This window comes from Ursus americanus, chromosome 14 (assembly GCF_024610735.1).
Source record: "Ursus americanus isolate L20-20 chromosome 14, mUrsAme1.1.p, whole genome shotgun sequence".
Taxonomy (NCBI): Eukaryota; Metazoa; Chordata; class Mammalia; order Carnivora; family Ursidae; genus Ursus; species Ursus americanus.
Genome location: NC_142140.1, coordinates 26,204,099 through 26,229,947, shown reverse-complemented (window position 1 = coordinate 26,229,947; position 25,849 = coordinate 26,204,099). Strand labels below are relative to the sequence as shown.

Here is a 25,849-nt window from a genome sequence, read left to right as displayed (position 1 = left end):
GCTGCCTTGTCCCTTTCAGCCCTTAAGAAACAACCACCCAACTGATCCAATTCTAGTTGTGGTTTGGGGAGTATCTGTTCATGTTATTCACCAGGTTTATATTAAAGTCAATATTAGTGAATCAGCATAAGAAAATAAAATTGGAAATCGCCTGTGGGGCATGGAGAAAGGGATTAGATGAGTTGTTCCACCACTCTCAATTTTCCACATGCCATGTTCAATGTCATTACAAATTGATCATGGTACTTTTTCCTGCAGAATGAGGTCAGGCATTATAAATCAATCATGGAACTCTTTTCCATACAGTCTCAATAGGGTTTCTCAATGCAGCCCTAACTAATCAATTCATTGATTGGCCACCATCAACTAATCAGAGTTAGCATCCAAGAAGAAGACTCTCATTGAGTGAGAACCAACTTACTTCGGTCCATGCAGAATAGCGCCAGCCACCTGTGTTACATTCTCCTGAGCATTTTTCCCGGTTGCTTGGTTTGGGGTGACCACTGCAAAAACTGTCATCAACCTTCTCGGTCTTCCCATCTAGCCTGCTATATTTGGCACAGTAGATGTCTAATGTGCGGTAACCCAAGCCACACTGGGCACTACATTCGCTCCTGCTGGCAACGTGCCACCTATGCATAAATAATGGGGAAAAACCAACATTTCCGTTAAATATGTATGTCCTATCTATATTCAACTAATAGAAGAGTGGAGTTCTTTTTTCTTCCTTAACTCAAATACCATGGACCCCAAAGCCACAATCAGTTACTGAAATCCAATTTTAAACCAACATATCCATGTGTTTTTCATGGCTCCCAACGTCCATGGAAGTCACAGAGTGATAGTCAGAGGTTCTATCTTCGTGAAGATTCTCCCTGGATACAGTCAATCAGAAATTCAAGCAACCAAAAAGAGAAAAACAGTGGAATTCAACAGAGCAAAAAAAGCAATTTTATATTTAAAAGGTTATGCAACTCAGCATTTCATTTCTCAAGAAGACTGCTTCTGATAGAGAACCATCGCTGGAAACTCTCCGTAGAAAACCTCCTTTGTATGGGTCATGCTGAAACGTGTTCAGTGAACATCCTGGGACTTAATAAGGGAAAGGGTAATTGGACTGTAACTGTGAATTTCAAGTGTGCCAAACTCTGTGAACAAAGACTAAGTTCCTCTTAAACATGGACCATAGTCTATATAGTTTGATTAGACAATTTTTTTAAAGACTTAATTTTTTTAGAGCAGTGTTAGGCCCATGCCAAAACTGAAAGAAAGGTACACGGACTTCCCATATGCCCCAGTCCCCACACATGCACAGCCTCCCCATTATCAGCATCTACCCACAAAGTGGGGCATGTGCTGAAAAGCTGACTTATTCTTTTAATGCCCCCAAAATACGGTCAGTGCTTAAATTAAAATACAAGCATTTTAAACTGAATATAAGAGTATAAATAAATAAGCTTAAAATGTATGTTGTTGATTCAATTTAACAATCCAAAAAGGATAATTTCTTCATAATCTTCATTTGAATTAACTCTTGTTAACTGTCTACCTCTCAGAAATTGGGTAGTTTGCCAAATACGGATGCCCTAAGAATTCTTCCATCCACACCTGTCCAGGGGCAGGACTGGGAAACAATGAGTACTAGCCACATGCTTCTCTTGGAGTTTCTCACAAATGCTTAAAAGTAGGTCAGAGTTGACCAACTTTTACGTTCAGCATACAAAGTGGGCTACTGCGATTTTCCGTTAGAGTGACACAGTATTTTGGGATTTTGTTCTAGCCGGAACACGTTAAATGAAAGACTGTAAAACAATGCTTTATCTCATCCTGTCAAAGTTTAATCTGGGCAAACTCGCACTTCCCTGAGGAAGCGAGGCAAAAATATGGTCCAATTCAACAGAGGCATCTGGAACTTTCATCTGCTCTTTGATTCTTGGCTACCTTCTCTCTGCCTTCATCACCATTTTCTCGTGGAAAGCTTATCTATCCTTGGTAAGGGAGGCAGGAATCCTTCCCCCACAAGAAGACACACCAGCAGATCGAGTGGACTAGAGTCCCCCTGATATTCACACAATCCTCAGAATTTGAGCCAAGAACCTGGAAGAGTCTGTGGAAATGTCACAGCGTTGCCTTAAGAAAGTTCTCCTCAAAATGCTATTATCATCTGCTTCATATTCTCTCCCTGGAAGGTGGTCTCAACTTCAGGGTTTTGAATTCATTCGCTTCATTTCATGCGACAATGCATTTTATTACTGTATTTCAGAGAAGCAAAGTATTTGTTATAAGTAGAAACAAAAACTGTATATGCCTCTGTGGGTGTGTGGGGCATTGTGGGAGTAAATAATACTAGGAATAAATCTGGGAACTACTGATTTAAGCAGGTTTCTATATTTCAGAACTTCTCTAGGCCTTCCAAATATTAATCGACATGGTGCATGCCTGCACAGGGGAGGAGAGAGTTGGTAAGGCTTCTCACACATACTGGTTCCCCATGAATCATCTGGTGGAACTTGTGTTCCACAGACATGCTTTGGGAAAACTATTGAGTTTGATCCATCAGTAACAATCCTCTCTCCAGTCTTTCAGCATTGTCCATAGCTATTCAGCAACAATTAGTATGAACCACAATGACAGTGACTGTCAGGTTTTTTGTGATTAATTCAGTTCTGCAATTATTTTTCCGAAAAGACCTTAACTTTAATTGAACTAAATTAACTCAATTGGCTGAAGCAATAGGTTTATAAGTACATTACTTACCTATAACAGAAATCAATACTGTATAGTGTATATGTCTGCCTTTTAATGTCTTGGGTTTTTTCTTTCTACAATGACTTAACAATGCTTTGTGACAGGCCCACGAGCAAGTAGGTCAGCGATGCTGGTTAGACAGGAAGTACAGTGGGGGTGGAGAGAGCCTGGGCTTTGAAGTCAAAGCCATCAGGTCAGGTCTGGCAAAGATGTGGCACTCATGCCACGTCTCCTCCATCTACTTGCATGACAGACATTACTAATTGATCCCGGCACTCCTCTTTTCTCTTACAGCCTCGAGAGGGCCTTATAATCTTCACTCCAGCACTCTAGGCTATTGATACCATTGGCTAAGATTTGGCATTGTGAAGTGGAACCAGCAAAATGCTTAAGTATTCACTTTGCCCATTACAAATGGTAAAATCCTTACAATTTTCCACACCACTCAACACTGATAATTTCTCTTCTGTAGAGAATTAAAGCATCAACTCATGTTACCTGCATTTAACTGACATCCAGAGTATACAAAGCAATGCCCAGGCTATTTAATATTCAAACATGACACAGATAACCTTGCAGGGGAATGGGAAAGCTTTAGAATTCTGTACCCACTCACTATTTCTTGCCTCAGATTTCATACTTCTCTTAAATACAGAGTATTTTCCGTATCTAGACACCTGTATGAAGATTTTCTTCTGGTTCCTTCCATGACTTTTACATTAGGGCACTGCAACTTTCATATGCATAAGATTTCTTCTACTGGGAGTATAGAGTACAACATACCGGTACTTTGAGAGTTGGCGTTCCCCTGTTTTCTGATGACATTTGTACCAAACGTACATAAGATATACCAATACCTAGCACTGAGTTGTGAGGGTGAAGTGAGAACTTCTTTTGGCAAATGCCATACTCTATAAGCTATTTTTAATTCTTAGGAGAAGACCAAGAAATCCGCAGGCATGTGTCTTGGATAATTGGTTTCAGAGGGATGGAAAATTGGCTGTAACTTATTTCACAGAAACGCAAGAAAGGGGAGCTAAAGACCACTGTCTCCTCCTTCTGTTCCTCTCACCTGCAAGGCCCTCACAGCTCATAGTAAAGACCATGAACAAACACTGGCCTCACCTCAGGTCGCAGTCTATGCCGCAAGGTTCGGTAATGGGTGCTGGCTGGGGCAGTCGGTCACATCTTTGATCAGAAACCGTAAGCTGATCAGATTCCCGGGTGCAAACAGGTTTTCGCTTCCGCTCCCCTAGGCAAGGAGGAAAAAAACTTAGTCAGAGAAAGTAACCTATTTCAGAAACTACTCAGACTAGGGACTAGCAAACATTTTCTGTACTGGGTTAGATAGCAAATATTTTTGGTTTTGTGGGCCATATGACCTCTGTCACAATTATTCAACTCTGCCATTACAGGGCAAAGACAGATGCTCATAAGCAATATGTAAACATAGTATAGCTCTGTTCCGATAAAACTTTATTTATAAAAGCCAGGTAGCAGGCCGGATTTGGCCCACTGGCTATAGTTTGCTGGTCCCTAATTCAGGCAAAAGGAAATGAGATAAGTAATACATAATATGACTACTAAATCTATGTCTCTGGAAAATCAAAGAGGCAAAGTTGATTTTGCTTGGCTTCACACATGTATATGAATCCCTTAGGGAGAGGAAACCCAACATATCCTGAATCCCTTAAAAAGCTCAATTTGCCAGCCAAAAATAACCAGAAAGATGCAGAGAAGGGAGATCAGAGAATTCATGCAGATAGAAAGTTCTGTAGATTACATGCATTTGGCTGCTTCCAAAGAAAAATAAATAAAAAGAATTAAAAAAAACCCCTCAAATCCCCAAAACTCAACTGAAAAGTAGATACCTTGGCAGGGTTTGCTGCATGCTTGCCAGGGCCCATGACTGTTCCAGTAAAACTGCTGGGGTTTGTCTTCGATTGGAATATTGAAAGAATAGCGCACATCAGGGTTGTATAACTTTCCCACCGACAGCACCTGCGATGAGCAGACAAAATGGAGAAGCTGTTGGCAGGTCTGGTGACACCACATGGAAAGAAAGGGTCATGGGCTCTTGGTCAAGTTTTTACCTGAAGCAAAAGTTCTTGTTCAATGCGGTCTGTGGAGTTAATTCTTTCCACTACATTGTCGGACCCGCTGTACTCTATCACAGCATTGCCAAAGCGGATTTCCCTTTTGGACATTGTGACAACGAAGTCTCCATTTAGCAAGAATTCACCTTTACTGCTTGATAAAGCTGTAGATGAGAAAAGAGAACTCACTAATTTGCTGCCAATGTCTCGCTGTTTGAAATACGAAATAATACTCTGAAAGGCAGAGAGTTGGGAGGGCAAAGAATATCTACTTTTCAGTCAGACAGGATGGCCTCAAATGCTAGTTTTGCCGCTTGCCAGCTATGTGGCCTTGGGAACTCACTTTCCCTCTCCTGCTAAAATGGAGATAAAAACACGCACCCTCGTAATTACATTACTGAAATATGATATAAGGTTCTAATTAGCATGGGGTTTGATATACAAGCCCTACATTACAACTGGAAGCAGAGGTCTTATGATTTGAAAATATGTCTAATGAACTGAACATTTATGAAATTGATGCCCATGCAAATATCCCTACTTTATGTTAGGATTAGTTGAGCCTATTGAATCTTTGTTAGTCTTCCTTGACAGATATTGGAATCTGAAAATCCATGGCTGACATGATGCTTAAATGTCACTCTTTCAGTGAGGCCTAGTGTAGCAGCCAGCTTCCAAGATGGCGCCAAAGGTCCTTGCCTCCTGTTATTCACACCCTGTATTATCCTCTCCCACATGGAATAACACTGACTGTATAATCACTAGGATTTTGAGGAAATGACAGAGTGTGACTTCCGAGGCCAGGTCTCAGGTATTGTGGCTCTATCTTGCTCTTCCTTGACTCTCTGGCTTTGGGAGAAGCCAGCTGAGCTGCCATGTTGTGAGGTTACCCAAGCAGCCCCCACTGAGAGGCTTCCTGTAAAGAAATAAAGCCTTCTGCCAACAGCATCTGAATGAGGATTTGGGAAGTGGATCCGCCAGCCTTAGTCAAGCTTTTAGATGTGATTACAACCCTAAATGAAGTCTTAACTGCCACCTCATGAGCGACCTCAAGCCAGAAACACCCAGTTATGCTGTTTTCAATTTCCTGACATGCAGAAACTAGAATATAGTACATATTTGTTATTCTAAGCCACTATGTCTTGAGATAATTTGTTATACAATAAAAGATAATTAATACACCTTCCCAGACCATTCTTTTAAAACTGCAATCTCCCACCACCAGCACAGATTCCGTACTTGCCATCCCATTTCCCACCTTAATTTTCCTCCATAACACTTTGTCTATGCTCTCTCTCCCCAACCAAGAATGTAAGTCCCATGATGGCAAGGATTTTTGGACCCTTTTATTTACTGCTATATCTCAGCTTCAAAAACAGCACATGGTACGTGATCAATAAATACCTTTTTTTTTTTTAGAAAAATGAATGAATCCACTGCAGATCTTGAAAAAGATGAAACAATCAGAGAAACTGAAAAAGTCATGTTAGAGAACTACTTGAGTCAAGTGCCAAAATATTGGCCAACCGAGAACTTGATGAAATTAGACCTATTATAAACTTACGAAAAGTAAATAAAATGGACAGAAAAGCTACAATCAGGAGAAATGATTTATTTATCTAAGTGTCAAGAGAGACTACTAAGAAAATGAATAAAGCCCCAGAAAGCTTTCATACAAATGACTCCTTTTCAGGTTTTATTGTTACATTTCAACTTAAAACAAAGAACGTACTATTCTGCCATCACATAATTTAACCAGAAAACTTAGGTTAAGAATATTTATCAATTGCTTTATCCTATAATCTAGAAACCTCCGCATGGTTCGCATGGAAACATAATTTTGTTTACTATAAGAAAAAATCTATTTTCATGCTTTTTGATTAACTTCTCCAGATAAAATCCTAATCATATCTTCACCCCCTAGTATTTATTATAAATTTTGGTTTTATTGTAAGGACCACTTAGTTTTTTTGTTTTTGTTTTTGTTTTTTTTTCAGTACTACCGTTCCTTGAGTAATGAATCGTCTTGAGTATTGGGCTTGACATGAAACAAGAACTCAATAAATCAGAGCTATTAAACATCTGAGCCCTGAACAAAGTATAAAAAAAGGCCCTCTTACCTTTAATAAGTTGTGCACAATTAGTAAATCTCAGTAGGGAGGGAACCCTGAAATGCACAGGCCATGTATTTAAGGGAATAAAAAGAATGTGGAAACTTAATTCGGGTGGCAAATAGGTTTCATCCCAGGTGCCAGTGTCCACCAACTGGTCCTAGCTGCTCGAGAACCTATGCAGAGCGTGAATCGTTGGCAGCATCATGCCTCAGCATCATGTTAGTGACATCGGTCTTGGTTGCGGGATGGGGAGTCAAGATGCCTGAGGTGCGTGCCAGATCCTAACCTGTCTTTCACTGATGCAGGTGATATCTTGTCTTTCACCAGGCAGGCCAGAAGGGGTTTAGAGGATTTAGGGAAAGTCGGTATTGTACCCTTATGTGGAGATGACTGAGGGCTGAGATGAAGCCGTGAATACTCTTGGTGGCTCCGTAGCGGCAGGGTCCTTGTTTTCTTGGACATGGCAACCTCACAGAGCTCACTCATTTGGACGCTATACTGATGGAAGTACTACTCTTTCTAGGATCGGTAATTAGTGCATGAATTCTGTTCCTAATCCAGAACTTTTCTTATACCCTCATGTAAGCCCCATCTTGGTCCTGAGGGAAGAATGAGATGCCTTCATTTGAAATGGTTGGGAAGAATGGGGTGACAGGGAAAAAGCTTTTAAAAACACAAACCCTCCGAAATCTTGTCTTCTTCTTCTTAACTCAAAATCCTTTGATAGCCCCTCTCCTATACAATTTTCTTCAAACTCCTTAGCGTAATCTTCTCAGCCTCACCATTCACTCCCACCAATAAACCTCAATTCCCAGTCATTTATATGGCCTCGTCAGCCATATCTTTTTCTACACTGAGGGAGGAAAGTGAAGTGGTTAAGGGTGTGGGGTCTGAACTCAGACCAACAACGACTCCAACTCTTCCCACTTTCTGACAAGTTTATGTGACCTTGGGTAAGTTACGGAACCTCTCTCAGCCTCACTTCTTTCCTCTGGATAATGAGTTTCTTGCTGGATTGTTACGAACACGAACCAAGACAGTGCGTACAGGCTGCGGTTGCTGGCAGCTCATAATATCTTCATGTGCACCGTCTCCTTACCGCACCTTACAGTTGCCTGATTTAGGGATGAGAGAAGCATGACTTAAATATTATAAATTACTCCCCCAAGGCCAGGTGACTTCCAACCCGGGGAGGTGGGCTTCCAGAGCCTGTTAACCACTAAAGTTTTCTAAGAACAAGATCAACAAGCACCCTGTTCAATGAATTCATGCATGCTCTCTTATGTACAAGTTGAAATCAAATTCGTTTAGCTCAAGATTTTTAACAATTAAAGTCATTTGTTTTATTAGACTATGTAAGCCTCTTTAGGAAAGCGACCATTTAAAATGCACTTTTGTAACCCTAAGAAAGATCCTGGCCCATAGTAGCTGCTCAATCAATGACACTGAAAGAAAGAGTGACTGATTGGATCTGACATTTATGACAAGGAGAACAGAGTGCTTTCAGCCAAATAACTGTTTCCCTGTCAGTGTAAAGCTCTGACAACCTTGTCTCCCCTACGGCCGCTGTAGCGTGAGACCCACCAGCCATGTGAGAGGCAGGACTTTCAATGGGTCACTGATTAGAGGCAAGGTTGTTTCCGTGGCCCCTCAGACATCCTGAGGCTGCCTCCTAATGTGGGTCACTTACATGGTGACAGCTGGACACGCTGCCAACACAATCACCCAGTTCTTTCAGGTGAGGTCGCATGCTAGGTACCCAGCTGATGTTTCACCAAAATGGGGGAAATGAGATATCACAAGACTTGCTCTGTAAATTAAGTGATAATCCAGTTTTGTGTGCATTCAAAGAGCAGTCGTCTGTTGTAGGTTAATTCTGGGGCTCCTTTCCAACCTCTCCTGGTGTCCTCTTGGGCTTATGCTGACTATGGGCATTTTACCCTTCTCTTCATGCTCCCTCTCCCGGTGGATGGTGAGGAGGAAGGAAGTAGGAGTCATCAGGGGAAATGAACTTCATGATTTATCCCAAACTGAATTGACTCCTGTCTTCCCATTGCCACAATTAATCGAGAGCTAAGTGTACTGGAGATAAAGAAGTATCACAGACACGGATCCTTTTTCTCCTAAAGAAACAGGAACACAGTGGCTCTGGGTGCAACTTGGCTTTAACCCAACAGGAGGGAGCAGCCTGTGTGAAAGGATGGCCTTTGACAGGGAGGCTTTCTGCTTCGGTACCTTGTGAAACAAATAGTTTCCTGCAAATGACAGTCTACTGCCCAACCTTCCGCTAATGTGATTAGGGGAGCTAATTTCCTGGGTTGGTTTCCCCCCCATTTCACCCATCAGAGCTGGGTTGCTACAAAGGCCCTCTCTCCCGGAAATTGCTCCCTCACCAGCACATGCAGAAAGAGTGTGGCTTGACTGGACTTTAAAACAATGGGAGGGATAAGGATGAAGATGCCTTAGCAACGGAACAGCTGTGGGTTTGAAAACCTTCTTAGATATTTGCTGCAGCTCCTTCAAGCCAAGAGTAAATGTTTATGCACCTCGGATTTGATGATGTCATGTTCTTCCTCACTTGTTAAGAAGCCACTGTAAGGTTCAAAGGCCCTGAGGTCTCAACCTTCACACTCAGTGAACTGTGCCCATCTATGCTTGCACACTTTGCATTTGCTTCCAGAGAGTTGTTCTTTTGCCAACAGGTGACTTTACCCTAATATTCCACTAAAAAGGGCCATGACTGTCCCAGACTGCCTGTCGCAGATGACAAATCTTTAATTTTGCTTTCGTTCTTTACAAACAGATTAAGAAACCTCCCATGAGGAATAAAAGGTTATCAGGAGGCCCTGCCAATTCAGATGCCTGGCCTGGTTGATGAAGTTGAATTGAACTGAGGCCACTACTTGGAAAGAGATTTTTCCAAGAAGGAGCAGAAGAGAGGAGAATCCTTCTACCTTTCAAAGAGAAGAGAGAAGCAGGTCAACATGGCTTTTGGCTTTCAGGAAATTAATTAATAAAGGAGGCTGCATGCAATGCTGCTGGATTTAATTAGGAAGTCGTAAGGCCATAGCAGCAGCCACACGCTCAAATTTATAACCCAGTGTACGCAGAAAAATGCTTGACCTATTTTGCTCAGTGGCGAAATGGGAAATGTGGGATTCCCAAAAAATAATTTTGAAAAGGGTCCTCAAGAACCAGCAGGGAGTCTGCTTCTCCCTCTTCCTCTGCCCCTCCCCTCCACTTGTGTTGTCTCTCTCTCTCTCTCAAATAAATAAATAAAATCTTTAAAAAAAGACGCTAGTGGTCATAGGGCTAAGTAAGGAACAAATTGTCTCATCTCAGTTCATGGCAGCTCCATCTTCTCTGCTACTCAGGTAGAAACCTTGGAGTCACCCCTGACTTTTTTCTTTCTCTCACATACCATATTTAATCTATCAACAAATCATGATGACTCCACCTTCAAAAAATATCCAGATATCCAGATTTTGACCTTGTACTGTCACCTCCACTGCTCCTACTTGGGGCCAAGCCACCAGCATCTCTCCCTTGGATTACCACAATAATTTCTAACCAGTCCTCCTGAATCTACTCTGTGCCCTTCTTCCACCTAACAGCCAAACCACTCCTTTGAAAATACAAATGTGATTATATCCTATCGTTCCTCAGCTCAAAATCTTTAGTAGCTCCCCGTCTCCCAGAGCACAAGCAAGTCCTTTCAATGCTTATATGGCCCTTTATGATCTACTCCTGAGATATGGTCGGCTCCCTCTAGAACTCTCCTCTGTGCTGATACAGCTACAGGCACATGGGCCTCCCCCTATTCTTGGAATAATCTGGACATGCTCCTACTTCAAGCATTTTGCACTGGTGGTTCCTTCTGCCTGGAATGCTCTTTCCCCAATCAACCTGTTTTGTCTTGCTACAATTCAATCACTTCACTATTCCTAGTTCACCTTCAGTATCCCAATTTCCCTTATGATATTCTATCTTCTGATAGCACTTGCCACCTTCTAAAAGTATTCAGTTAGCTGATCTATTAAGTTATTGCTTATCATCTTTCTACTCCCACCAAAATGTAAGTTCCAAGAAGACGGCGATTTTAACTTACTTCTGTTTGTTCTGCTCATTGTACCTAGAAGAGTGCCTGGGCCATGTTAAGGAAGTGAATGAGTGAATAATGACATACTGCAGAAAATGCTATAATGAGGTCATGTATACATATTACACTTGATCAGCATGCTTGGCTAAAGGATTGTTGTCTAGCTATCAAGGACTTCATGTAGACATTCCAAAATACAGATTCCAAGTCTAATCTGATTCAATGAATAATTACTGACTAGTTCATTACGTCCAAATGTGTGCAGAAAGCCTCTACGGAGGTTGAATTCAGATGCATAAATAGAGTTCTTGCCTGGACATTGTAAGAGGACAAGTACATGCATTTCTTTTAAAAAGTCACTGCCCAGTCAGACTATTGTGATTTCTTCTAGATCAGAGTACAACCCATGCTGCTTTCCATGGCTAGGAGGGAGGTGTCTGGTTGTGCGAGGTGACCAGCTGAATCCCTTCAGTCATGACACCACTCCCTTTGTCCTTCTTTTAATTAAAAATGGTTGGGAAATTTCGTAATCCCAGTGGTTTACAGAAGGGTAAGTTGACGTGGGACTGGGCTGAGCCAACTGTTGAAGTGAACGCAGGGTTGACGGCATGTGGTGATTTAAACAGAAGGCACAGATAGGAATTAATCATGTGGCTGAACGTGTGAGAAGGATGAAGAATCCATAAAGTCACAAGGTGGGCCATTCTAGTCATGACATGACTAGACTTGCCACTCTAGAACCTTTTGGAATAACCGGGCATAATGAAATGCTGACTGAGCCCACCAGTGGTCTGTTACTGTTAGAGCTGGTACCACAAAAATGAGGGGAAGTAATATCTTTGATAAAACATTTGCTAGCCAGTTACCCATAGGACAGATTGCTGTTGTTGCTGTCATCGTCGTCATTGTTGTTTTTGAAGACTCAAAGAGAACAATGATTTTTAGGCTAAGCTTACATGGTAAGTGCATTCAAAATTTGATGTAGGGCCTTCCTACTTATTACCATCTGGAATAAATCCCTGATATTGACTACGGTAACTCCATGACTCTTCCATCAATATTGTGAGGTTATACACATGAGGGAGAAATAAAAGAATGAATTTCAAGATCAACTACTTGTATGAAAGTACATGACACCCAACAGCTCTCTGTGTGCACAAGGGGGAAGGAAGGAACGTCGGCCGACAGCTCCAGAGAAGCCAAATTCCTACCAATGGCAGGGGATGTTCCATCTTACCTAAGTAGTTATCATCCTCTGATTTCCCTGAGAAACTGTGCTGCCTCACGTCGATATTGGTAGCACCTGCTGGGATTCGGACCACAGTGTTGTAACCTGAAAAGCATTTAGCCATAATTCAGTATTCCACAGCACAGTTCAGTTTCTCTGAGTATGGAATTAAAGGTGGGCAACAAAGGAATATAATACCATTCTTGCTGCTTAATGTCTTCTAGCCAGACAGGTAATATACCACCTGAACAAGACTGATTTTATGCTTGACATTAATACTTTGACCTATTCCCTGTGGTTAACAATTTTTAAACTTTGACCGTTTTCCCTCTCATGGTTCTTCAGGAACAGATTCTTACCATAATGTACTGTATTAAATGTTCCCGCCACTGTTTTGCATGAAGAATTATCGCCACCGCAAACGCCACATTTATCTCTCCGGGCTTTGGAGTTTAAAACGTGATCACATCCAGCTTGCTTTTAAAAAGAAATGTTTGCGATAAATGGTAAGTATTATAAAATTATAAAAATTATAAAACATTATGACATGGCAGTTAGCATGTTTCTTTGAATCATGCATTCAAAAATGACAAGAAAGTCTCTTTAAGTTGCAAGGGTTGAGAACTCAAATTATTGATAGCCCTGGTACAGAAAATGTGGTCCTTAGACCAGTAGCCATAAGCATCTTTGACGCTATTAGGATTGCACAATCTTGGGCTCGTCCCATATCCACTGGGTGGGTTTCGGGCATGTTAGTGAGACCCTTATCTCTTCATCTACACATTAAAGTTTGAGAAGTATGGGGGCACTTGGCTGGCTCAGTTGGTAGAGCACGTGACTCTTTGATCTCGGGGCTGTAAGTTCGAGTCCCGTGTTGGGTGTAGAGATTACTTGAAAATAAAATCTTAAAAAGAAAAAAAAAATCAAGCTTGAGAAGTCTAAGCCTACAAATAAGTGGAATAAATGAGAAGAACGGCTCAGGAATAATAAAAAAAAAAAGAGTGGTGGGAGGGCTGTATCCAATTAAAGAGGTGACATCCCATCTGAAGGGAGCAACCTCTATCCACTCTCTAGGCTCCTGCTGCCACGCAGAAATAGAAGCCCCATGTTGACATTTCTCAGTCTTTCAAGAGAAACTGGAAAATTCGATTTTATGTGAAATCCCCTATGTTTAAATACTGGTTATGAATGAAGGGCAAAGCATGACTCCAGGCTGCCAGTGTAAGGCCTGAGGCTCCAAGTGGCCGCTGGAATTTCTCCACATCTTAACGCGATGCAGCAGTGTTGACGGAGGTCTGCGAAGGACACCAGCAACGACCAGAACGCCGGGAGAGAGTTCACATTCTTGTGCGTGCTGCTCATTTGTTGAACTAGCTTTGAGGAGAAGCTCGGTGTTTTGCTATGAATGGACTGATGAGGAAATGTGCACTGTAGTTGTGAGACGGGAAGTGGGTAAAGCTCTTAGGGGCTCTTCCCATCAAATCCTACTGACTAGAGTTCCCAATTTCCTGGACCACATGCAGGGATCAAATAAATGACCTCAAAGCCTGGCTACGTTAAGAATGTTTTCTGATGGGTGAGAACAGTGCAATGGTATCAAGCCTTCTAGAAATCACTGCACTGATGCTTTACTATCTGCCAGAAGTTTCTCGATTTCCCTTCCAAGAGTGATTAACAGGTATGTCTCAGGTAGAAGGTTTTGTGCTTGAAATCAGAACGAGAAATCCGACTGAGGCCCAACTACAGTCTGATGCCTCTTGACATCTTTCAGGAGCAGAGCTATTGAATCTAGAAAACTTGCTGTATGAAAGCATTTGGGTTTAACCTTAAGCACCGAGGTTACAATAAAGAGTGTGTGTATGTACGAATTATTATAATACATTTTCACAGGGAGGTTTTGTGCAGACCGTCACAGAGCTTGAGAATGTCAGAAAAATGCAGGACACAGGTTCTCAAACTTGGGCATCAGTATCGAGTGATGCCATTGCTGATGTTGCCCTGGGAAACATCCTTTGAAAACCACCTCCCTGGAGACAGTGCACAGATATTAGCCGCTGCTGGTTCTATCAAGGAAGCCACAAACCACAGCTTGGCAGCAAGACAACACAGTGAAGAAAACGCCACCCGGACTTACCCGGCAAAGGCCTTGGACACAGATATCGCTGGTGTCCTGGCCGCACGGAGTCCCATCGATCACTCTGTCTCGGAGTTGATAGTAGGCTGTGTTACCGGCCACCCTGCAGAACAGCTTGCAACGGTCCTTCATCAGAACTAGAGAGCAAAAATACGACGCAGAGTGACTTTTGTGCCCGGACACCACGCCAGCCTGCCCACTGTCTGCGGACGCCTCCCTGGATATACTTACTTCCACTGTACTTAGGCACCCAGCGCACAGTTGGAAGCAGACCATTGATGTTAAAATGTTTGCCATCAAATTGAGCACACTGTTCCTCTCGGAAGTCTCGCTTCTGCTTGAGACATGGCTCTGTGTTGCACGACTTGAACTTCATTCTACGCCCTACACAGTACTTCCCACCATTTTTTGGCCTGGGGAGAAAAGGGAAAGAACACAGACACTGGATTACAAGGCATTTCTCCCCCACGTTACTCTGCAGCTTCTTGTCTTCTAGAGAAGCACAGGGCTGAAGACAGATATCAGGACAAAGGCTCTGGAATTTGCATTTGCATTCTGCCTTCACACCATTAAGTATATAACCTTGGGCAAACCACTTCACCTCTGCAAGCCTTCCTCTGTGGGTAAAAATGGGAAGGCATCACCTAGTAAGGCTGTCTTGAGGATGCAATGTTAAGAGTTTGAAATACGGAGACTGGGATATATCAGGCAAGGATCTGTCCTCTTTCTCCTGAAAATTCAGTCCTCTGGTTTTCAAAATGTGGAAGGTAAAAGATACAGAGGAGTAGATGAAATGCTCCCCATCTACTTCTTGTAGCATGATATTCTCACAGGAGACCAGTCTCACACTCGTGCATTCATTCTCTCCCTCCCCCCTCACAACCACTGTTTTTCTTTGTTTTGTTTTACAAATGAGATGGAATAAAAGGAACATCCCATATTTTGACTACCCTAATAGGAGAAGCAGGAAAAGCATACTGGTTTCATTAACGTTTGTGTGATGAGAGTATGGGGTAAGTTTGCAGAGTCTCACAGTGCAAATTCCCTCTCGGCATGCAACCCCAAATTATAGGACATTCAAATGTACATGCATTTTCCAGATGGGACCCAGTGAGTCAGTTATACGACACATCTCCTAGCCATCTACAGCTTGCCAAATTCATCATGGAAATGGGAAGATCACAGAATCATAGGAAGTTGGGCTCAACCACCCAGGGCTCAAGCAGCTCGGATTTCACAGTTACCTTAGGACATCTCTGAAAGAAAGTTTTCCACTTTTCTTCTTTAAAATGAATCTTTCAGAGTCACTGGGACCATACCAAGTGTTTTTTGCTTTGTTTTGTTAAACCAGGACTTGGGGGAATGGGACATATATCCATGCCCATAAAGTACAGAACGAGACCAGTCCAGCAGAACCCATAGGCTCTGGAGCTGGAGCTGGGTTCCAGTCTCGATTACATCCTTGTGTGACCTTAGATGAAGTTCGCAGCCTCCCTGAACATCAGTTTCTCCTTCTCTAAAATGAGCACACACAGTAGATACTGAAAATGTTAGCTACTATGCTCATATGTCAGTAATATGTCCCAATCTAATCTGATCCAACCGAGCGTTTGAGTACCGAATTTGTGCTAAGATACGGGGCAGGTCTCAATGCTTCTGCTGAATGCCCAAGGCTCAGGAAGGGTCATGATACTATTGCAACACACTCCCTAGATCAAAGATGTGTAGACTAAGGCAAGAACGCAGGCCTTGTAGCTACACACTGGACACCTCTGTGTCTGCCACCAGCCTCTCTGAGCTCCATCCTGCACATGCGAAACATGATACTGTGCACCTGAAAAGCTCCTTATGAATCTGAGAAGCTTAGTAAGCAGTCTGATAAATACTGTTAGTTATCACAAAGAAAACCATATCTGGGGATACAAAATGACACAGAACCTCCCGCTATCTATGCCTGATTGTTTCTCCATGAAACACAACTAAGCCCATACGCTTCATAGCTGCATTGTGCACTCCACTCGCTAAACCACACTCGGATCTTGCCCAAGGGTAAGGCATATGTAGTTCTTTAATACCAAGGGACGGGAGGCTCAGAGAAGTCAAGTACTTTGCCATGGTCCACACAGCTAATAAACGAGCAGAGCTAGGACTAGAATTCCAAGTTTCCCAGGTTCTTTCTCTATGCTCTCTTGCTACATTATCCAGGAACTAGGGTCCAGAGTCTTTTTTCTTTTTTGGTGCCATTTGGTTTCCTGGATTCCAAGCTCTTCTCTAAGATAGAGCCTTGGTTTCCTGGATTCCAAGCTCTTCTCTAATTACCAAGACGCCCCAGTCTCACGCATAAAATATCACAGATTACACGTGAATAACAGATCAGGCCCATACACCTGTTCAGGTGAGACCTGCTTTAAATGGGCTGCAAGGAAAAGCTCCTTCAATTTTTCCTCACATTGAAATGATCTTTGTGGACTCTCTAAAGGGCCCAGCTAACAACGGAGGATCCAGCACTTATTTATTGCCTGAAAGTAACACATATTTCCTTCTTTTTGAAATTCAATTCTCAACAGTTGATTTTTTTCTTTCAGCTCTCTTATACAAGAAGTCTGAATTCACTCCTGAAATCGCCCAAAGGCAGCAGCTCCATGGGCTGCGCATGCTAAACACTCAGAGGGAGCTTCCTTTTAGACGGCAATGGTTTCCACCTTGGCTCGCTTTTGGCCACGGTCAAGTGGCAAATAGCATTTAGCGACTTCCTTTTATCAATGGCATTTTTAATACACAACACCCAGAAAACACTCCACGTGAGAGGCAGTATCGTGGAGGGTCATCGATAGGGACTCCGCAAACGGAGGGTTTGAATCCCAGGCCTGCCTCTTAATAGTGGTGCAATCCTAGGCAAGTAGCTGAATCTCTCCAAGACTCAGTTTCCCCATCTGTAAAAGGGAGATGATGCTAACATCTGCTTCGTCGGGATGAGTGAGGGTCAGCTGGGTTAGCCCATTCAAAGCACTGGAATGAGGCCTGCCACACAGTAAATGTGTAGCTATCACGAGGGCCTCCAACTCCGGCCTAGGGACCAAATCCCACCTCCTGCCTGTTCTTACCCAGCTGTGAGGTAAGAATGGTTTTTACATTTTAAAAAATTAAGAAAAAATAAAACACATATTTTGAGACACATAAGAATTCTATGAAATTCAAAGTTCAGTGTCCATAAGGTTTAGTTGGCGTATAGCCACACCTCTCATTACATGTTGCCCGTGTACCTTTCCCGCTATGTTGACAAGGTCTAATAGTTGGGTCGGAGATCCTATGATCCGCAAGTCTAAAATATTTACTGAGTATTTTATGGAAAAATATTCTTTTATGGTAAAGGTTTGCCCACCCCTGAGCTACTCTTGTGTACAAGGCCTCATGCCACTTTGTATTATGACTGTGCCCAGCCATGCTGTGAGGGAGGTAGTGGCATCCTTGTTCCTGACTGTTTGTTTGAACAGGCTTCAGAAATGTTAAGTGACCTGGCCAGGTGACATGCCCATTAAGTGAGAATTGCTGGCTGGTAGACCAGCATAGGTCTCCCTGACCCAAAGCTCACGATCTGGTGTCTTTCCTATGCTGCTCTCTTGAGATAGGCTTCTTTCCGTATCACGACTCCTTCTGTGACTTTATTTGCCTTTTATGTAAAGACAGATTATACTTTATTAATATACACAAATTTGCCCTTTCAAAATATATGGCATTTCTTTTATCCCAAAGCATCTCTGCCTGATTTGCAAGGACCATTAATAGGGAAATCTGTAGCCAAGTGAAGTTACCTTTCAGCATGGAAAAAAATTCATGTTATAATTTAATGATTTAGCTGTGTAGGAGTATTTTTTCCATGTAGACAAATAATAAATATAGGAAATGCAGCTTTAAAAATATTAATCCTATTTTCCAACTACTGAGATCCTTTAAAAATGACTGCATGTCAAATAGGGACGGAAAGGACTTACAGAAATTGCTAGATTAGTTACTATGAAAGTAACTATATTCAGCAAAGCCAAGCTGAATCTTCCTTTCAAGTGCACATTACACAACCATGCTTATTAATATACAAAGAAAACTCATGATACTACATGGCCAAAGCTACAAAAGAATTTTTGCAAAGATCATAACAAGTGCGTTCGACCCTCAAGGAAAGCTAAACTTTGGTCTGCAAATGGTTTTGAACAGAAATCTCAACTTTTGTCTGTATTAAAATGACTTGGAGCAGACAGATTAGAGTTAGCACAAGGAAGGAATTTCTAGTGATAGGACAGGCAGCCCCAGAGGTAGCGTGCTTCCAGTGTGTGGAGGGTTTGGGGTAGGGGTCTAAAGGCCAACTGCAGAGGATGCTGAAAAGCTATTCAAGGATTAGATGGGATGAGACAGAGAGTTGTCCTTGCGATCATTAATGATCCTTCCAAATGGAGCGGTCTATAGGCCTGGATATCTTTATTTATTCGTTAGTTAATGGCTCTCCCAAAGCAACCAATTTTTGAATTTTGAAATAAGTTTATCCAACTCAGTGCCTCAAAAAGAAAACTTTGTTGTAATTCTTTATAGCCAAATGAGAGATTCGTTTTCTTAAATGAAATAAACGCATATCTATTACCTTGTCCATCAGATTTCATAAGCAGTTACTAAGGTGAAAGCCTGAGTGGGAAAATATCCACTTCGTGATCTTTTTCTCCAATACATGAGTTTATTAGTTTTTAATTTACCTTACCTCCTAATTTAAAAGCAAAATAGAAGCACCAGAAGAGGGAAAGCTTTGCCCTTCCCAAAGAACTGGCATGATGTTTTATTTTGACAGACTTGTAAAAATTCTATAAACTTTTGTTCTAGCCACTAAGAAGCTCAGAGTCAATTTAGAGCACAAAGTAACAAGGATAGGGCCCAATGGCCTGATAATGCATCTTCTAGTTCCAATGCTGGCCTTGTTTTGGTACTCTAAGTTATGTTTTTGGTTGTTCTGATTTTAGATTTTACTGTATTACATGTTTCTTATAGATTGGGTGATCACATCATTAATTGTCCAATCCAGGACACTTAGAGAAAGTAAAGGGTAGCTATTGATAACCTCTTTTGACAACAGATGTGAACTGGGACTGTCCTTACAAAGCAGAACATATGCTCATCTTATCTATAGGGCATGGGTCATAAATGGAATTAAAAAACAAATCAAACATTTAAAGACAAAAATAGGCCCCATTCTCAGGATGGCAAATCAGTAGCACTGCAAACTGGTTGAGTCCAAAAACCATCTGACCAAAATCGGAAAGCATCTGGTTTCTACAGCTTGCTCACAGGGACACCATAGTCCCACGTGTACGGCAAGTCTACTTCTCTTTTGTAGCTTTTATGCTTTCGGGGCGGAGAAAAAAAACCCTAAAAATACAGCATAAAGTATCTGGATGCTAAATACATCCTTGAATTACATGAATACCATGAAAAATAAAAATAAAAACAACCCAGCGTTCTTAATAGACACATACCTTGAATACTACAAATGGGGCTCCACATTATACTCAAAAGGGCTCCTCAAACTGGGAAAAGGCAGGTTGCCAGTGATGGGGCCACCATTCCCCTCAAACTCTTTAAGAATCAGAAATCCCTTCTGCATTCTGCATAATGAACCATCTGCTCTGTGAATTTCTTTGCACAGGCTTTTAAACTGAGATTTGGATCTGATTTTCCCTTTCCTGTGTTCCTTTCTCTCGTCAAACTGACTTCCCCACCACTGCCATTGTAAACGTAGAGTTTTCTGAGGCAGATTCCTTCCTCAATTCACGGGGACATCTCAAAGAGCAAATAACTTGGAAGAGCTTTAATGAAATGATGTCAGCGCTGACACCCGACTAGGTGGACTGTATTCTTTTAAAACCTCCCGTGGTAAACCGCGAGGACAAGGACCTCTAACTGAAGTCTTGAATGATCAGTTCCTAACTTCTGAATGCGAGGATCTTTGCTCCACTTTGAAGCTCAAGAGCCTTTCCTGCTGAGATCTTTACACTGGGTGCTTTTCTTTGTCTGGCTCATTCCAATTATGGAATGATTTATCTCTCTCCACTTTCCACGTTACCTCTAGAACTGCTCTAAGACTTTAAAAAAAAAACACAAAAACCAAACACTTCTTTTGAATGAAATATTCTTGGGTCACAATTTCAAAAATGTCCACTTGTTGGCAATATTCATATCCTCATGACAAGAACAGCTCCCTGTAATAATAATACTTTGGCTCATTATAGCCACCAAATAGTTTTTAATTTTTAAAATGTGTGTCATATTTACTATTAGCTTAAAATGCTTTATTTTAAAGCTTCAACAAGACAAACAGCTAGGATTTATAATGGACTTTAAAAATCAAGTTGTGGAACACTATATATACTATGACCCTGATTTTATATTATAGAATACTTATTTCATTGACTACATATTACATGACAAATCTCTTTTAAAAGTCCAGAGTGATACATATCAAATAATTTTTCCCTGGTTATTTCCTTGTGGGGAGTAGGTCAGAGGTAGAAATAATGATCACAGAAATTTTTTATATCAGATAATTTTGTGGCTGGATTTTTAAAAAATATTTAAATAACCAACACAAAATACAGACTCTATTAATAATCTAATGTTTTGTGTTTATATCCATAGTTACAGACTACAGTCTAAGTCTTATAGCTCTTTCATTGTCTTTATAGAGGCTAATATCATGTGGACATGAGATAAATGTTGGACTGTGAGCAAAAATAAATGAAAATAAATAGATCATTATCTGTGATTTGTACTAATGAGTATTTATTAGGCTGGGGCTTGTAACAGCGGCCTAAAGCTACGTTCTTTTTAGGTTAACATGATTCATATTTTTTCATATTAAAAAAAACTGGCAGTTCTGTCAACACTAGGCCCTTTTCCTACTTGTGAATAACCAGCATCCGGCACTTGTTTTCTACCACCCTGCAAGACAGTCTTGTTATACTGTGCCAACCACTTCCCTGTTTTACCCACTTGCTTCCATCTATAACTTAGTCTGCTACCCCTAATGTGGGCTGTGAAACATAAATAAGCACTGTGCACAAAATCACTTTACATAATCCCAAAACAATTGGGTCTCAAGTATGGTTATTGGTTTGGTTTATACATCTAAAAACTATCCCTATCCTATGAAGACTTCTTGGTCCTCCAGCTTATATAGGTTCCATGATAATAATATCACGTATTATCTTCTCTTCCTTTAGATTCGCTACACCTGAGATCCATACAAAATTTGATGTCGTTCCTAATGATAAAAATATGACTTTTTAAATCTCCTTATAAACACACATGACTACTGTGATAGATGCTAGGAAAAAACCCCATCAACTTCATTTGAACATGTCCTAAGACTAGGCTGGTAAAGACAGCCATGGTCACATAATGAGAATTATCCCGAAAAGCAGGATAATCCCAATCTGTACACTGTCTGGCTGTGGGATGGCCTTAAGGAATCTCACCTGTAAAACAACTAGCTTGATTCCAAAACTAATTCCTGACTTGGGGCTCCCAGTCACTTAGGCTCTGCTAATGCCACCCGGGGGGGTCTGCATGCCGTTTTCGGCATTTTAGTAGCTAACTGGAAAGGCAACAAGTTACCTACAGTCTGGATAGAAATGTCCAGTTTCTTCATTTCCTCAGGAAAATCCATCTGTTCACTTCGTTAGACTACTATACCAAGCTTGGCAGGCAGTGAGATATGCCTGAATGTCAAATTGTTAAACAGACCAATTGATACCACAGCATCTACTGTTTGGTAGACAGAACTTTCTTTCTTCTTCTTCTTTTTTTTTTAAGATTTTATTTACTTATTTGTCAGAGAGAGAGAGCAGGAGAGCACAAGCAGGGGGGAGAGGCAGGCAGAGGCAAAGGGAGAAGCAGGCTCCCCGCTAAGCAGGGAGCCCGACACAGGACTCGATCCCAGGACCCTGGGATCATGACCTCAGCCAAAGGCAGATGCTTAACCGACTGAGCCACCCAGGCACCCCAAGTTAGACAGAACTTTTAATAAAGGATCATGGGAGAAAATATACTATAGAGGACGGTGCCTGGGAAGAAAGAGATTAGATATTATCGGTCTAAGTAACCCTAGAAATCCATTCCCTCTCAATTGGGAACAGCTCTCCATCTGCCTCCAGCTAAATCATTCCACCCTAGCTATCCCGATAATGACAGCAAGAAGGTCTAGGACTTACTCTGGTCTGTTGCACTCGCGAACAGCAGTTTTGATGCCCCCTCCACACGTTCTTGAGCAGGTTCCAAAGTGACTCCAACTTCCCCAGGATCCATCGGTCACGGGGCCCTCCATTTCTTTGGGGACACAAAATCCATACTTGCAGTGCTGTATTTAATAAGGGGAACAGTGAGGGAGAGCTCGGTGCTGGAGACGTTGTAGGACCCGCTGCCCTTCCGAGTATATACCAAACTTCCTTCCGCCTCCCAACCCCACCGTGTGCTGGTGTGAAATGCTGCCACCTCGTCATCTAGGTGGATAACAGAAACAGTAGGGATTTTAATTTCGTACTTCTGGGTTTTAGGTCACGTCTTCATTTACCACTTGCTTGAACAAAACGAGCCAATGACTGGTTGGCTCCAGGCTGTCAGGCTAACTCCAGTGGCCAGCTTCGAAGTGCTCAATTAGTCTACTTGGAAGAATGAGGAGAGGAAGTGGGCAGACTGGTTGTAGACGGGGCCAACACGAGTTTACTGGATTTGTAGAGCGAATCTCCATTAAGAAGGCTCAGAGACGTTGTGAGCCTGGTAAAATATGTTTTATTGCTCCCCGCGGATTTGAAAAGCCCATTTTAATTAGGTGGGAGAGAAAAAAAAAAGCAAGTTACATGATTCCTATAAACTCACTCCACACCAAAGCACACAGGATGAGACGAGAGCAAAATGGACATATTACAGAGAGTCCTAAACTTTATGGCTTTTTTGTTACTAATGGTTTCAGACTCCCCAGCCTACAGCAGGAAGAAGGCCATGATGCTTAAGACAAAACAAAACAGAATAAAACTCCTCAGCAGGACAAGGGATTCGAGAAGCCCATATCAACCCTCTGCCATTGTTGGGGTGTGAGGCCCTGACACAAAGCCGAGGTCACTGAGCAGCGGACAAAGGCAGAGTGCAGGCAGTGGCGGCAGGAGGGTGATGCCCCGCGGCTCGCTCAGATCTCTGAAGTGGAGCTGGTGGTGGCCGGCTGCCGTGATTTATCTGCAGGGAGGCCAGAGGCAGAGGCAGAGGCCTACAGAGGCTGGGGGCTGGGGGAGCGGGCTGGGAAAGTGGACGACAAATAAGATGCAGGTGAAGGTCCCCGACTCAACGGGCAGCCACACAGAAGGCTCGGTGAACAATTATTCAGAGAGCGCAATTAAGCTTTCTCTATTTTGCAGTGCCCTCTCTCTTGCAATGATTTTCCTGGAGTATCTGAGGATGTATCCCTTTCCCTGCGCTGTGTGGCTGAGGCTTAACAGGTTCTGCATTCAAAGATCCTGGGCAACCCCATGCCCTAGAAATGTGGGCAGAGCGAGAGGTGATGACACTACTCTTTGACTTCATTTTCTATTTGTCTTTACCGGGGTTGTGAACATCTGTTGGAACACGTGCACGTAAAAGTAAATGAGAGAGTAGCTTGGTCTACGGCACCACCATCCAATGAGAACGTGCCATAAGCCACCGATTTAAAATTTCTTTTAAATGTTTAGAAGCCATATTAAAACAAGTAAAAAGAAAACAAGTTAATTTTAATACCTTTTATGTAGCTCAAAATATCTGAACAGAAATAATAATTTCTGTATGGAATCAATATAAAATTATGGGGTTTTTTTTGTTTTTTTTTTTACTTTCTTTTTCTCATACTAGGGTCTTTAACACCTGGTGTGAATTTTCACTTAAGCACATCTCATTTCAGACTGATATTTGAAAGTCTCACTAGACACGTGTGGCTACTGGCTGCCATACTGGACAGCAAAGGTCTTAGAAGGACAAACCTTGGCAGGCCAATGGTCTGGTGGGGAGCCATGGCTCTTCCACAGACTAACTCTGTGACCCTAGGTGAGTCCCTGACTCTGTTCCCACAGCTAAAGAATGGAGATCAACTGGCCAAAGTTGTCTTGAGCAGAACATGAGACACAGCGTATCTGAAGCACCTAGTACACAACGGAACACATAGGGGATCTGACTTCAATAAAGTCAGTAGGATAATGGCAAGCATTCGCACAGCTCTTAGTATTGGTCAGGCACCGTTCTAAGCATAGATATACATTAACTTAGTCCCCCTAGCACACTATGCAATAGGTACTCTTATTACCCCCATTGCTACAGAAAAGAAAATGGAGCCACAGACAAGTTGATGCCAAAATCAGTAAGGGGCAGAGCTGAGACCAAAACACAGACAATCTGACTCAAGTGCACACTCTTCACTGTGACACATGCTGCCTCCCAATTGCAAGCAAATGGGGACAATGATTTTGGTACATAAACAAAGAAAAAATTAAAACAAAAGCAAGATTAGTGACATGGTTGGGTGAGGCTGAGACTCCCAAGTTGTCCACCCAATATTCATTCTGTCCTTTATCCTTGGAAACAGAATCTGTATTTCCCCAGATTCTTGTACAGTTCAGAGTGGTCAAAGAGATGTCAGCAGACTTCATTGGGTGATATTCCTGGGAAGGTCTTTTTGCCCCTTTGTCCCCTGCCCCTTGGCTTCATTCTGCCCGGAACTCACACTTGATGGCTAGAGTTGCTGCAACCATTCTGTGACCTTGAGGACGAAACCATTTGCATATGATAAGTGGAACAGGAAGAAATTAGGAACTTGGGTCTCAGATTTGTGGAGCGGCCACAATAGTTCCATAACCTGCCTGGTTTTGAACTAGTTTCTTTTTGTGTCAGAAAAAAGAGCCAATTTGTTTACACTACTTTAATTGGGTCTGACCTAAACAAAATTCCTAGTTAGTATTCAATTGGGGTCATAGCAGATGACCCTCAGATTCAGCCCTCAAATCTTGCTGCTAGAAACACATTTTATAAATTCTACAAAGTAACAAGAAATTGCTATACTTCTAATTTAAAAACTGGTCTGCAAATCAAATATTCCTTACTGATATGACCACTGATGGGTAGAAAGAGAAGGTGAAGAAGAACCTTAGAATAAGAGGAAAAGTGCCTGAGGTGACAGAGGCTGGAAATCAGGACTTGGGAGATATTTACCAAGATAATCTATTTTACCAGGCAAATTTGATGAATAATACTTAACGTACTGGAATAGCCACTATATCATAACAAAGCACTAAGTGGCTGGTGGGGTCCAAGCCAAAATATAGCCAACCTTTTCTAAAAGCATTCAGAACCACTAAATGGTATTTCACCTAAACA

At 42.0% G+C, this 25,849-nt stretch overlaps 1 protein-coding gene across 5 annotated transcripts in view; it reads right to left on the bottom strand.

Moving 5' to 3' along the window:
• Positions 1-25,849, bottom strand: part of ADAMTS9 (ADAM metallopeptidase with thrombospondin type 1 motif 9) — a 156,714-nt gene that overhangs the window by 88,893 nt on the left and 41,972 nt on the right. For all 5 annotated transcript variants that reach the window (XM_045807539.2, XM_087866877.1, XM_087866876.1 and 2 more), the window contains 9 exons: positions 22,669-22,814; positions 14,651-14,832; positions 14,420-14,556; positions 12,645-12,762; positions 12,295-12,390; positions 4,842-5,008; positions 4,620-4,749; positions 3,874-4,000; positions 422-632 (listed from right to left, as the gene is read on the bottom strand). In XM_045807539.2, the coding sequence (XP_045663495.2) occupies positions 422-632; positions 3,874-4,000; positions 4,620-4,749; positions 4,842-5,008; positions 12,295-12,390; positions 12,645-12,762; positions 14,420-14,556; positions 14,651-14,832; positions 22,669-22,814 (1,314 nt within the window). The remainder of the gene's footprint in view (positions 1-421; positions 633-3,873; positions 4,001-4,619; positions 4,750-4,841; positions 5,009-12,294; positions 12,391-12,644; positions 12,763-14,419; positions 14,557-14,650; positions 14,833-22,668; positions 22,815-25,849) is intronic.